The sequence below is a fragment of the Loxodonta africana genome, chromosome 11 (genome assembly GCF_030014295.1).
Source record: "Loxodonta africana isolate mLoxAfr1 chromosome 11, mLoxAfr1.hap2, whole genome shotgun sequence".
In the NCBI taxonomy this organism is placed as follows: Eukaryota; Metazoa; Chordata; class Mammalia; order Proboscidea; family Elephantidae; genus Loxodonta; species Loxodonta africana.
Window position 1 is genome coordinate 95,323,915 of NC_087352.1, and position 13,991 is coordinate 95,337,905.

The 13,991-nt window shown below is 42.0% G+C and overlaps 1 protein-coding gene across 3 annotated transcripts in view; it reads left to right on the top strand.

Moving 5' to 3' along the window:
* Positions 1 to 13,991, top strand: part of MYOM1 (myomesin 1) — a 198,456-nt gene that overhangs the window by 24,312 nt on the left and 160,153 nt on the right. For all 3 annotated transcript variants that reach the window (XM_023543963.2, XM_064294689.1, XM_064294688.1), the window contains exon 2: positions 4,730 to 5,069. In XM_023543963.2, coding sequence (XP_023399731.2) covers positions 4,753 to 5,069 — 317 coding nt within the window. In that variant the 5' untranslated portion in view covers positions 4,730 to 4,752. The remainder of the gene's footprint in view (positions 1 to 4,729; positions 5,070 to 13,991) is intronic.

Sequence of the window (13,991 nt, forward strand, 5' to 3'; positions counted from 1 at the left end):
GCCTCTCTCTTCCTCTCCACTTCACATCCCCCCACCCCATTTGCTGCTATATTTATCTGTCCTTGGCCATAAAAGGCTGGCTGTGGGGCCCTGACATTCTCCTGCCTGACCACATGCAGTATTTTTGAACTGGCCCCCGGGGTCCTGGCTTAGCCTTGCCTCTTTCTCTTGGATTCAACCTAGAGGGATTTCTCCCTCTCCCAGCCAGTCCCACAGCCACCTCGGAACATCCACACCACCGTTACTCCTTTGGAGACTGGTAAGTGTGGCACTGAGGCAGAGGAATCTGCTGCATTTGCTTCACAGCGCTGGGTGTGTGTGGTTTCTTTGTATCATTTCAGCTGGCGGTTTGCTGGAAGAGATGTCAGGATAGCAGAGAAACAGGAAAGTGAAGCTCCTGGGGAGAGGAGGAGGAGCAGCAGGGGCCCAGTTTCTGCTGGCACAGCTATACTCTCATTGTATTCTTTTTAGATTAAGCTACTGTTCTTGGAATTATAAGGAGATGATATTTGTCTCAAGCTGAACTGTGAATTAAGTACTTGTTCCCAGTTTATAGTTCAGTGGTTTGGTTGAAATCTGGAATGGATGAGACGCCAGGAAATCAGTGTGATTCCAGATGCCCGAAATACCCCGATTATAAATTAGACCAAGAGGAAGTAAGGAACTCTTAAACCACCTCCTTAGAGTCCAGTGACTTTGCTCTAATAGTGCAATGTGGATAAATCCAAGAGGGCATCATGAGATTCCTAACCTGAAAATGGCTAAGTAACATTTCAGAGGCAACACAGATCCCCCAGAATGATGAAAAGTTAATACCTTCTGTGAAGAATTTTTCATCAGCTCTTGGCTGCTAATGCCCGTACAAAAGTATCAAGTCAGTATCACAACCAGGGGGTTCGTATTTCTTCCTAAGTTCCCAAGTTATTTTCAGGATGAAAATGTAGGACTTAGAGGAGCAGAAGACGACAACATTCTTCTGTAATCATGTGTTGGGGATAATCCTTGCTGAATTTATGAAGAGAAGGTAATGTCTTCGTTCCAGAGGTCAGAGCTATGACAAACAGCTCTGTTGACTTAAAGTCAAATTCTGTTTACTTGTAATAAACAACTATGTGCTTGGAAGATTAAGTGTAATTAAAAACAAATCTATTTGGAGAAAATAGAAATAAAGAGAGTACCAAGTGGTATTGGGACAAGATATTTAAAGATTTCATTTAGTGAAAATAGCAGCATTTCATTATCTGGGTAGTGAAGTTAGCTTACGACGTACATAGGAAGGTAATTTATGGTTGGTTTTTTGGGAAGTGATCAAAGTAACATTTGCCGTGTTACGATGTAGTGTGTGTCATTGCAGAAACGTGATCTTTGTAATTGCCTAATATGATTCTATAATGTAATTTCTAACCTTTTTCTTTTGTGAAAACCCATCCAAGAATTATTCATCATACATGGTGGTGATTCTATTATTTTATAATAGAAAATAGCAATCTATTCAACAGTTGAAACAAATTTGCTTCCTAGTCGCTGTTTTTTTCCTTTTACGAGATGCCATGTAGACTGGTATCTTCCATGGCCCCTGAGATAAATATTTCTGGAGAGATGTTTGCTGGATTTTCTTCTCTAGGAAATACACACTGACTTTTTAAGTAGTTTAAATGCAAGGTACTTTTAAACTTGACCAAAAAAAAAAAAAAAATTCAAGTTTAGAAGGATCTACTCCTCATTTAGAATTTTTTAAAAAATCAAGGTTTGGAAAAAACGTCAAAACTAATTTTACTTACAAAATTTAAAAATAACATTTCAGAACATGCATAAAAGTTTAAATAATTGGGAGCTTCGACACTTCACCTGAGGTTGCCAGTGCGGCTAATAGGCCTCCTGACAGTGGACAGATTATTCAAGAAAGCTAATGCAGTGGGCAAGCCCCTGTCCCTCTGTCAGAGACCCTGTCTTTGGCTTTCTATGGAACTGTTAGCTCAGGTCCGCAGTGCAAACTGCTCCATGGATGACTGGCTTTCTTACCTCTTTATGTAGGACTAGAAGCCTTCATATCCTTAATGGAGCAAACGATTTTTCTGGTTTAACATTATATCTTTTTGAAGTGTTTGTGAGATTTGAGAGAGTTGGTTACAAGATAATATTAGCATGCCTGACCTTCAGTCCTAGGACTTCTTTTTCCGTTTACAATTGTTCTCCGCCATTCTCTTGACTTCGAATACCGTCTTTGTGCTGCTGATTGTCAAACGTAGGCCTCCATCCTGGACTTTACCCAGTACTCCAAATGCACATCCCCAGCTGGCCAGTGAACACCCTGGATGTCTAACAGATATCTGAAATGTGTGGCTCAAACCAATATTCTGCTTTTCCATGGTTAACTGATTTTTTTTTTGGCTCCTCCCTACCTTCATCCTTCCAATTAAAAGAAGTTGCCCTTCCAATTAAAAAAAAAAAAAGGATACCATCATCTGGTTGAATCCCATGTGTGTCATGGCAACCCCATGTGTACCAGAATGGAACTGTACTCCACAGGGTTTTCAATGGCTGATTTCTCAGAAGTAGATTGCCAGGCCTTTCTTCCAAGGTGCCTCTGGGTAGACTTAAACTGTCAACCTTTGGGTTAGCAGCCCAGCACATCAACCATTTGCACCACTCAATTTAAAAAACAAAACAAAACAAAAACCCGTTGCCATGGAGTTGATTCTGACACACAGCAACCCTCTAGGACAGAGCAGAACCACACAATTACTCAGGTAAAAAACTCTTCAAGTCTTCTATTACTCTTATCTTTCTTTCACTTCCACACTTTCACATATCCAAGCTTTCAGTAAATTCTGTTGATTCTACCTTCAAAATAGACCTCGAGTCTGACCGCTTTTCACATGTCCACCTCTACCGCTATCATCTCCAGCCTGGATGATCACAGTGGCCTTCTCACTAGTCTCCCCATTTCCACTCTTGTCCCTCAACAGTCGGTTCTTCAGACATCAGCTAGAGTGATGGTCAGCTCAGAGCCTTCCAATGGCTCTTCAGCCTTTCAGAATGAAAGCCAAAGCCCTATAGGACTCTAATCTCCCTGCCCTCCTAATCTCCCCCTACCCCCACATACCTCTGATGTAATCTCCTCTGCCTCCCCTGGCCCTCACTCCACTGCAGACTCGCTGGCCTGTCTGCTGCTTCTGGAGTCTGACTGGCACACTCACACCTCAGTGCGTTTGCACTGGTCTTCTGTCTGGAATACTTTTCGCCAGATACTCTCATGCTCAGATACCACTTTTCTGCCAAGCCCTCCCTGATGATGCTTTATCTTTCTGTCTAGCATTTAGCACATTCTGATTTACCTGATGGAAACCCTGGTGGCGTAGTGGTTAAGAGCTACGGCTGCTAAACAAAAGGCCAGCAGTTCAGATCTACCAGGCGCTCCTTGGAAACCGTATGGGGCAGTTCCACTCTGTACTATAGGGTTGCTATGAGTTGGAATCGACTTGATGGCAACAGGTTTGGTTTTTGGTTTGGAATATATCTTATACTTTATTTATTTTATCTGTTGTCTCCTGCCATAGAATATAAGGTTATTAGAGCAAGGATTCTTGTTTATTTTGCTCATTTCTGTATTTCCTGTGCTGGAATAGTGCCAAGCTCACAGTAGGTGCATGATAATTATTTGTTGAATGAAAACCACACTCTCCACCATTATATGTTCTCCCGGATGATGCCCTTATCAGAAAGAAATGCTAGAAAATTAGAAATATGGATTCTGAAAGGTCTGAGGAACAAGTACAATTGGCAGGGCAGGGAAATTTTGTGCAGACCTCCTAGATATGAAGAAAACAGAAAGCACAAAGGCAGGGGGAGCATATCCGGGCTATGAAGTGGGGAGTTTATTGAACGATAGTTAAGCTGAACTTCACAGCATTTTCCATTTTTTGGAAAAGTTATTGTTGTTGCTCATTGCCATCGAGTCGGCTCCAGTTTGTAGCAACCTCGTGTATAACAGAATGAAAGGTTGCTGCGTCCTGTGCCATCATCATTATCATTGATAAGTTTGAGTCCATTGTCAGGGTTATTTTGTCAGTCCATCTCATTGAGGGTTCCCTCATTTTCGCTGACCCTCTACTTCACCAAACGTAATACCCTTTTTCTAGAGATTGGCCCTTTCCTGATGGTATGTCCAAAGAGGAGCCCTGGTGGCACAGTGGTTAAGAGATTGACTGCTAACCAAAAGGTCAGCTGTTCGAATCTACCAGCCACTCCTTGGAAACCCTACGGGGCAGTTCTACTCTCTCCTGTAGGGTTGCTATGAGTCAGAATTGAGTGGACGGCAACGGGTTTGGTTTTTGGTTTTTTATGTCCAAAGAAAGCTAGTTGAAGTCTTGCCATCCTCACTTGTAAGGAGCATTCTGGTTTTATTTCTTCTAAGACTAATTTGTTTTTTCTTCTGGCAGCCCACGGTATATTCAGTATTCTTTGCCAGCACCACAATTCAAATGCATCAATTCTCCTTCTGTCTTTGTTTTTCATTGTCCAGCTTCGCAAGCAGATGAGGTGATTGAAGAGACTGTGGTTTGGATCAGGCACACCTTAGTCATCAGAGTGATATCTTTGCCTTTTAAAATTTTAAAGAGGTCTTTTGCAGCAGATTTACTCAATGCAATACATCCCAGGTTAAGGTGACCTGTTCTGTGGGATTTGTTCCTTCAGAGTTTACTCAAACATTTTTGTTTTCCTGTAGGTTGCCTGGCGCTCAAGGGGCACATGATGTCTTTGCCTTTTTATCAGAAGCTCCATGACCACTATGATCGAAGCTACCACAAGGACCTTCGCACCACCACGAGCCAGTACCAGCAGGAGAAGAAGCGTTCTGCCATCTACACCCATGGCTCCACAGCCTACAGCAGCCGCTCGTCGGCCGCCCACCGCCAGGAATCACAGGCCTTCAGCCGGGCTTCCACTGCCGCCTCCTACCTGCAGCAGGGATCTCAGGCCTACAGTCTGGGAGCCACAGAGTACTCCCTCGGGTCCGAAGTCAGTCGGAAGGCAGGCTCAGCCTACGATTATGGGTACTCCCACGGGTATGTCAAAAGACGTGTTCTCTGAACAGCCCCTTCAACATCACTTTTTCCTTTCTTCTTAAATACTGCAGCCGTGAATTTAACCCATGAGAAATCACATGTTTGGGAGTCCTGGGACCTATATTTACCTAGTTCCCTTTATCATGTCTTTGAGGCCCACAAAGAGCTTCCCAGTCACACTGTGGAGTCTTGCTTGAAATGTAAACTCTGTTATTTCTAGAAGCAGGGAAATTTTGCCCCAGCAGTAGAGCCTGGAAATCTCATTTCAGCACTCACAGCAGGTTTCCTGGCTCTCAGAATGTTTCTATTTTGATGAGAAGCCAGTCTAGAATTTAAAATTCACAGGCCACAGGAGACCAAACTACAGCAAAATGTATTCTGTTTTTCAGTATCTGAAAGTCAGTACTTAAAATTCTACAGTAGCTGGACACTTTAACCAGTTGCCATCAAGTCCATTCCAACTCATGGTGACCTCATGTGTGTGACAGTAGAGCTGTGCTCCACAGGGTTGTCAGTAGCTGATTTTTTGGAAGCTGATCCCCAGGCCTTTCTTCTGAGATACCTCTGGGGGGACTAGAACCATCAACCTTTTGGTTAGCAGGCAAGTATGTTAACTGTTTACACCACCCAAGGATTCCAGCTAGATACTTTAGCTGGAGCATTTTATAAAAGTGTTGCCCTATCACAGTCAGCCTAAGAATACCAGGAACAAACTTGTACTTCAACAAAATTAGATTTACGGACCTATTGCGGTGAGGAAGACCACACTGCAATGAGGGAGGAATCGTGAGGTATTTCACCAAAGGAAAAGAGCGATTACAGGATTCTAGAAAGAGTGGAGCTTAGATGCAGGTCTGATCTGCAAACCGGACCCAGGATACTGTTTCTTTGGAAACAAAGTTAAGATAAATGTGGAATATTGTGTCCAGAAATTCTTTATCTGAAGCTGTGCACCCTGGGTTGGAAACTGAGGCCGCTTCTCTGTGTCAACAAGTGGCTTGGATCCTGTGGGAAAGAGTACCACGTTTCATTCTTATTGATATGATATCAAGTATTGAGTTACCGATAGATTTTTATTTTAGAGAAGAAAGTTTCTCGATGAGGCTCTAGTCATTCAAAGAAGGAGGTTATTATGCCACTACAGTAGCAGCGTCCTTGGGAGAAATACTGTCCCTGTTAACTCTGCAGCTGACTTCTCTGTGTCTGTTGTTTCAGCCTGATGAATGCTGGGCAGATGTTTTCTTTCTCAGCCCATGCTAATTTTAATTTTCTCAATATTCAGAATTAAATGTTATTCTTTCACTTTTTTTTTTTTAAAGCTTTCTGATTTTATTAGAAATCTATCTGTAGTCAACAGACGTAATTGCTGAACTTCAAAAAGTAAAAATCTCTGCAATATATGGTAAATAGCCATCTGCTGCCCCTTGCCCTCCTCTCCAAAGTATCTGGCCTGGGTTGTACTTTTTGTTATAAACGTAACATAACTTTAAGTCTTACAAAATTTAAATCCACAAAATATCTGTTAGGGTAATTGGAAAAGGTGCTTCTTCTGAGAATTAAAACGTATTGGGGAAATAATGCAGTGGTTTGTATGAGCAGAAGCGAGGAAGATTTCTGAAGGCAGAAAATCCTCAGCCCCTGTGTGGTTTGAGCAGGATCTGATCTGCTGCTGTCACTTGGTTGGCACTGACGGTGACCCCCTGGGAGCGTCTGCCTGTGTTAAGTCCCAGATCCAGAGTCTGCAGGGGTTTACCTGGAATGTGTCGTGGCAACGTGCTGAAATTCCATTTAAAATGGAACAGGATCATTTTGCAGTCTCACTTTCATGGGTCGCATTCTCTCATGGGCTACCCATGAGGCTCTTGCGTTGGCTGCATATATGGAAATATTGTCACTGAGGCAAATGCATTTCTTTTAGCACTTGCTTCAGGTGAACTGGCTTCCAGTGAAAAGTTGGGAGGAATTAGCAGCATAAGGATATGACGGTATCGTTTTGTTCTTCTGAAAAGCTTTGCATAGATAGAAACCTCATTCAGCAGGGCAGCTGTCTTTGATAGAGGAGTATTAGACTTTAAATATCCAGTTTCCTGGACTGTCTGTGCTAAGTCTATGGAAGATGGGTGTTTTCATTACTGTGCAGCTGTTATTTTGCAGCTCTTTGTGTGCTTACTTCGTTTCCCCAGTGTTGTAGAATTTTATGAATTTGTATTTTTGAGTGGCCTTTATTTCTTCAACTCTGTTGCCAAATTTTACGTTAAAATTATTTTAATTTTATACAGATTCTTCTAACTACATGTGCAATGTTCATAATCCAATGGATGACATCGAACGTTAGTAACTGGCCCCTTGAGCATTTTTATATTTTATTCAGGAGATGTTTGTTCTACATAATCTTTGGAAGACTTAGTCATTTTAGCTATAAAGAGCTTTCTGTAGGAAATGGAACTGTAATGATTTTTCTACGGCCAGCTCTCACGTCTATTCTTTCCTACTTTCTATTTATCTATGTAAGCAGGTAGGCAGTAGGTCTCATTGCCGTCGAGTTGATCCCAACTCATGGCGACCCTGTGGGACAGAGTAGAGCTGCCCCATAGAGTTTCCAAGGAGCGCCTGATGGATTCAAACTGCTGACCTTTTGGTTTCCAGGTAGTAGGTAGGTATTTATTAATGGCTTACTGTGTTTTGAGCAATTCAAATATGTTGACTTAGAAATGTAGACCTAGCAGAAATGTAGACCTAGAAGAAAACCCAAATATTCTTTCCTTTGTATAATACAAAAGACAAGACAAAGAAAGCGAATCTAATCCTGGGGGCATTTCAGTCCTTTTTTTCTAGCTTTAGAACTAACGGTTGCAGATTAAATTCATTGGAAACTTCAAAATCTTAGAATTCCATCATCCAAGAACTGTACTGTTTTCTCTCTGAATGTTAATATAATGAAATTTATTCATTTCTACTTATCAAGTGTAACAAAATATTCCCTTTTATTATTTCCTTTTTAATGTGTGGTTGTATTTTAGCTTGTTCAGAATGGAAGGAGTGACAACTTTTTAATGCTAAATTAAATCTCTCTTTGGATTGTGAACAGTGTTATTGATTAAAAACCCCAGGGGTTGGACATGCAAATCTGTGGAATGTGTGGAAGCACAAGGCTAGGTCTATTTTTGGCCTCCGCTTTGTAGTTAGAGATCTAGTGCTAAAGTGGAAACTATGGAGACTTATGTGTGCTCAGGGCTTGGCTGACCTCCGTGAGTCTTAACAACAATGGCTAGTTCAGTGTCACTGTGGTTATAACACAGATCAGTTACCAGTTGTGTTCTGAGCCATGGATTATAAAACAAATTCCCTGGTCACAAGGAGAAAAAAACCTAAGTAAATAAAATAGTTTGGGAAAAACAAAACCTCTCAGAATGACGAGATTATTGTTTTATGGTTATTATGTATATTGATTACTAAGTAACTAAATCAGCAAATACTGACTAGGGATTAAAGGAGAACTGGTACTCATGCCCATTCTGCAGCCATAAGGCAGGGGTTCTAAACTCTAAACATGAATGGGTTTCAACAGACTCTTGGACAGCCTGAGATTATGTGCAAAATTTTGTGTAGATAAGAATTTTTTTGGAGAGAGGGACTGTAGATTCTCGGAGGACTCTGACTCAACAAGGTTAGGACCACTCCCTGAAGAGTTCACCTGTAAATACCAGATGGTCCAGCCTTAAGGATCCATTTCCAAATGCCACTATTCTAAGGACTTAGAACGAAATAAGGCAGATCTTTACAGAGGATGTGGTATTACAAAAACAGGCTACTGTCCGTTCTTCCAATTAAGCTTTCGACTAACAGATCACACATTAAAATGAAAATAATAAAAAGGGAATATTTGCTTGCTAAGTAGGAATGAATCAATTTCAAAAATTTCATTGTATTAATGATCAGGGAGAAAATAGTACAGCTCTTGGATGTTGGATGGATTTAGAGTTGTCCCTCCACCCTCTGGGGTAATGACAGACATCTAATTGTCTGATTCTACACAGATTAAAGATCAGCCCATATGCTGCAATTCAGCATTGCATCTTCTATATCACTGACTCCTCATACAAACCTGACAAGTCAAAATTAGTGTCCTTGTTTTACAAATCACCAGGCCTTTCTTCCCTAGTCTGTCTTAATCAGGAAGCTCTACTGAAACCTGTTTGGCATCCTAACAACACACAAGCCTCCACTGAAAGATGAGTGGTGGCTGCACACGAGGTGCGTTGGGTGGGAATTGAACCCAGGTCTCCTGTGTGGAAGGCGAGAATTCTACCACTGAGCCACTACTGCCCCCAGGATCAGACTTAGAGATATATAGGTCTCTGGGAGACACCAGTTTGGGTATGAGAACACTGGGGCTTTCAGTGACCAGCCAAGGGCACTCTGGATGACGTTAAATTATGCCCCTCACCTACACTCAGGTCACCTTAATAGACTTCCCTTGGGTTGTTACCCAGACAACAACCTCTTTTTAAATTACTAGAGTTTGCAAAGAATGTGCTAATGTCCAAATCAATTCTAATTCCTACAGAAAATACCAATGCTAAAAACAGAGACCACTAAACACAGGAACCCTCATCCTTAATTGGTAGGCTTGATTACAGCAGGGTTTGATGGAGACTTTGCTGTCTTCCACCCTAATGTGGTTTCAAAAGGTTATTACCAAAGAAATCTGCTACCTGGTGGACATTTTTGAGTCCTGACCCTTGCTATTTAGCGTCCATTTCCTGCACACCCATTTCCAGATGGGATAACCCAAGGAAGCAAGCAGGTTTGGAGGTTAAGCAGGCCTGTGCTTACTTGCAGTTAGGCAGGTGAGCTCAGGTTAGCTATTTAACCTTTCAGTTTCTCCAACTGTAGAGTGAGGAGTATGATTGTCCTTCCCTTTGCGAGGTCGAATCATTGTATGGTGCTCAGTATAGTGGCTGGCACGTGGGAAACACCCAGTGAGGTTGAGGTATTATTATTCACTCATTTGATAGTAATTTACTGAGCACCACCTGTGTGCTGCCCACTGTTCTGTGTGCTTGGGAGAAATTAGTGAACAAACCTGACAAAGCTTCCTGCCCTCAGGGAGTGTGGGGAGACAGACCATAAACTGTAGATGTAATAAAAAGTGACATTGAAGTATATACAGTAAAACCTGCAAAAGCCAGAACATGTGTAAGGCAGAAACTTGTCAGAGATGGAAAACTCAAATATGTTCCACTCAGTGGTAAGACTGTACTCTCTCAATGGTGGAAAGCTTTTGAGACCCGAAAAAACAAGGCATTCCTGTCCAGTTCCAGCTCTCACAGGTTTCGCTTGCCATCAAGTCAGCTCTGACTCATGGCGACCCCACGTGTGTCCGGTAGAATTGTGCTCCACAGGGTTTTCAATGGCTGATTTATTTGGAAGTAGATCACCTTGTCTTTTGAGGTGTCTCTGGGTTGACTTGAACCATCAATCTTTTGGTTAGCAGCTGAGCACATTAACTATTTGCCCCCCCCCGGGGACTTGGAAGGTAATAAGTGTTATAAAAGTGATAACACTTAGAACAGGTTGAGAGGGATCAGGTATGTGGGGTGGGGTGCAGGCTGGCGGGCAGTTGGGCCTCACTGAGAAGGTGTTAAATGACCAAAACCATGAGGCAGCTCAGGGAATGGGCCATGAGGTTATTGGTGGAAAGGCACACCAGGCATTAGAAACAGCCATCCCAAGGCCTTACAGCTGGAATAGTAATGAGGCCAGTGTGAGAGGCCGGAAACAAGGGAAACAGTAGGTAGAGAAGAGGTCAGAACAGTAATGGGTGGGGCAGGACTGGCCAGGTAGGGCCTTGGAGGACATTGTAAGGGCTTTTTTATTCTGAGTTCAATGGGGGAGTTGTGGCAGGGTTTTGAGCAGGAGAATGACATGATCTGACTTAAGCCGAAACAGAATATGCAGTAGGAGAAGCGCAGAAGGAGGGCGCCCAGTTAGTCCAGGCAGGAGCAGATGGGCGGTGAGAGGACGTCGTGAGCAGAAGGCAGCTTTTTGTCTGTTATTACTGAATTATTAATTCCATCCATGTTTCACAGAGCTCTTCAGCGCGCTTAGCCATGGAGTTTTGAGGCTGCAAAAAGACCCAGATAGATTTTCTGTATATGATGGATCTTTGGAGACTTATCTTTAGGTGGTGTGATGATGGTAAACTGCTTATTTTTTTTCTATTCAGAAAGATGCCACATAGTTTTAAGAAATACGTTGTTCCCTTGTTAGTGCTTTTATGATATTCAGTAAAAAAAAAAAAAAGCACCTTGAAATAACTCAACTTATATGGAGATTCAAGGCCATCTGTAGATTCCAGTGGCTGAATCTGAATTACAAAAAATTATTGAATCACTGGATTGTTATGGGAAAGGAAGCTTTCTTGGAAAGCTGCTGCTATATCCAGGCTTTGTATCCTTACCTTTTATCTCCAGAAGCAGTCTTATAGCCTCTTCTCTAAATAAAAGTGTAATCATTACATATAAGGAGAAAACAACGTTCTTTCTGGATGACAAAAATTAGTACTGCATTCTGGAATTTGTCTTCCAATATTTAAGTACCAACAAAATGATGAGGAAAATCTTTTTTTTTTAATTTTCTTGCACTTTAGGGAAAAGTTTACAGTGCAAATTAATTTCTCATTTAAAAATTTATACACAAATTGTTTTGTGACATTGGTTGCAATCCTGGCATTGTGTCAGCACTCCCCGCTTTCCACCCTGGGTTCCCCGGGTCCATTCCTCTGGTTTTCCTGTCCCTTCCTGCCTTCTTGTCTTTGCTTTTGGGCAAGTGTTGCCCATTTGGTCTCGTATCCTTGTTTGAACTAAGAAGTGTGTTCCTCACATGTGTCATTGTTTATTTTATAGGCCTATCTAATCGTTGGCTGAAAGGTGGACTTCGGGATTGGTTTCAGTTCTGAGTTAGCAGGGTGTCTGGGGACCAGGAAAATCTAAGGAAAGTAGAAAAGTCAGTTATTTCTTTAAATGGCATTTGAGTAATGTTTGGAATCCCAGAGGCAAAGGTTGACTCCAAGCAGAGTCATCTTTCCAGGTACCCACGTTCTGCATTCACCTGTCTTCTCTGTGGAGAGAGAGCTAGGATTCCCACTCCTGGTAGTACCTGGTTTATAAAATCAGCAATTTATAGATTCACAGAGCTGTGGAGTGTTAAAGCAGGAAGGGACCAAAAGTCCCTCTAATTCAAGCCCTTCCTTTCCCAGATATGTAAAGTGAGGCCCAGGAAGACATGATTCAATCTTTGCCCTGTGCTTTACTGTACACTGGAAACACTATTTGTCAGATTTTTCTGCTGGCTAAATTTGCATTTAGGTGATACAGGATGTGCCCTGGATGGCCTTACTCTTCCATAGGCAGGTGAATTGTGCTGTGGGAAGCAGTGAGAATGGAAGAAGTTGACTGAAGGAGGAGGAAGGGCAAAGCGGTTGCCACCCTGGGCTCAGAGGTGAAATGTTAGCTCCATCCCTCTAGGCCTTGGCTTCCACAGAGTCGGCACCTGCCTGCTGGCTGGGCAGTGGCTGTAACCGAGCTTCCCACAGAGATCTCTGAATTCTGGAAGCCCAAAGGAGCCATTGCAACCTTCCCCAGTGCAATCTGTCTAGATGAAACAGGTGCACCTAAAACAGGTATGGTAACTTTCATGTAATGCCTAGTCAGCCGCAATGTCCCCAATGACTCCCAAAGTGGGACAGGGTGTGGGTTTCTGGACTACTGGGAAAATATATTAATAAGACTTGGTAAATAAGTTAATAAGACTAAGTATAATAAACTGTGGCCAATGTTCAGTCCACAGAGAGACAACCTTTGACTCCATAGGCATCTCCTGATACTGAAGTCAAGTGTCCTCCATATTTCTAGGAAATATGGAGCAAACTCTTCTCCTCCTACTTCTAGTCTGGTTAACTGATTTCTGAAGTAGTCAGAAATGGGTAAAAACTGAAGGATTATTAGAGATGAGAACTATACAAGATGTGAAATTTCCCAGGGTTTTACCCATCCACTCTGTTCTACATTCATGTTGAGAAGTGGCTCAGACCTGTATGGTGTTTTCTTTTAGATAATGGTTATATATTAGCTGTGGAAAGTTACTAAAACCAAAACCAAACCCACTGCCGTTGAGTAGATCCGACTCATACCGATCCTATAGGACAGAGTAAACTGCCCCACCGGGTTTCCTAGGCTGTAAATCTTTGCAGAAGGAGACTGCTACATCTTTCCCCACAGAGTGGCGGGTAGCTTGGAACCACCAACCTTTGGGCCAGCAGCTGAGTGCTTTCACCACTGTGCTACCAGGGCTCCTAAAGTTACTTAAAAGGATAGTAAAATAAGGAGAGTAAAAGGCTACTTGTCAGTGGAAATTTAAATAATGAAAAAAATAAAGCAATAAGTACAAGAAAAAAATTGTAGTTATCTTCCTAACCCAGAAAACCCAGTTCCAGTGCCATTGAGTCCATTCCGACTCAAAGTGTTTAAAAAAAAAAAAAAAAAAACTCAAAATGAGACATTTCTATGCCTGAGTTAGTGAGATGGAGAGAGAGAAAAAAAGGTAAATGTAAGATATATAATGCAAAAAGTTAAAGCCAAGGGATGGTTATTTACAGTGAAACCTGTGAGAGCCGGAACTAAACAGGACTGCCTTGTTTTTTCCGGGTTTCAAAAGTTTTCCACCTTTGATAGCATGCATTCTTATCACTTTTCTATCGCTTGTTTTAGTGGAAAATATCTGAGTTTCCCTTCTCTGATAGGTTTCTGCCTTACACGAGTTCAGGCTTTTGCAGGTTTTGCAATATTTTATTTGATACTACATGTCAGTAAATTTGAGGGTGGTGTTAATCAAATTAAATTCATGCTTGTGTATTGTTAA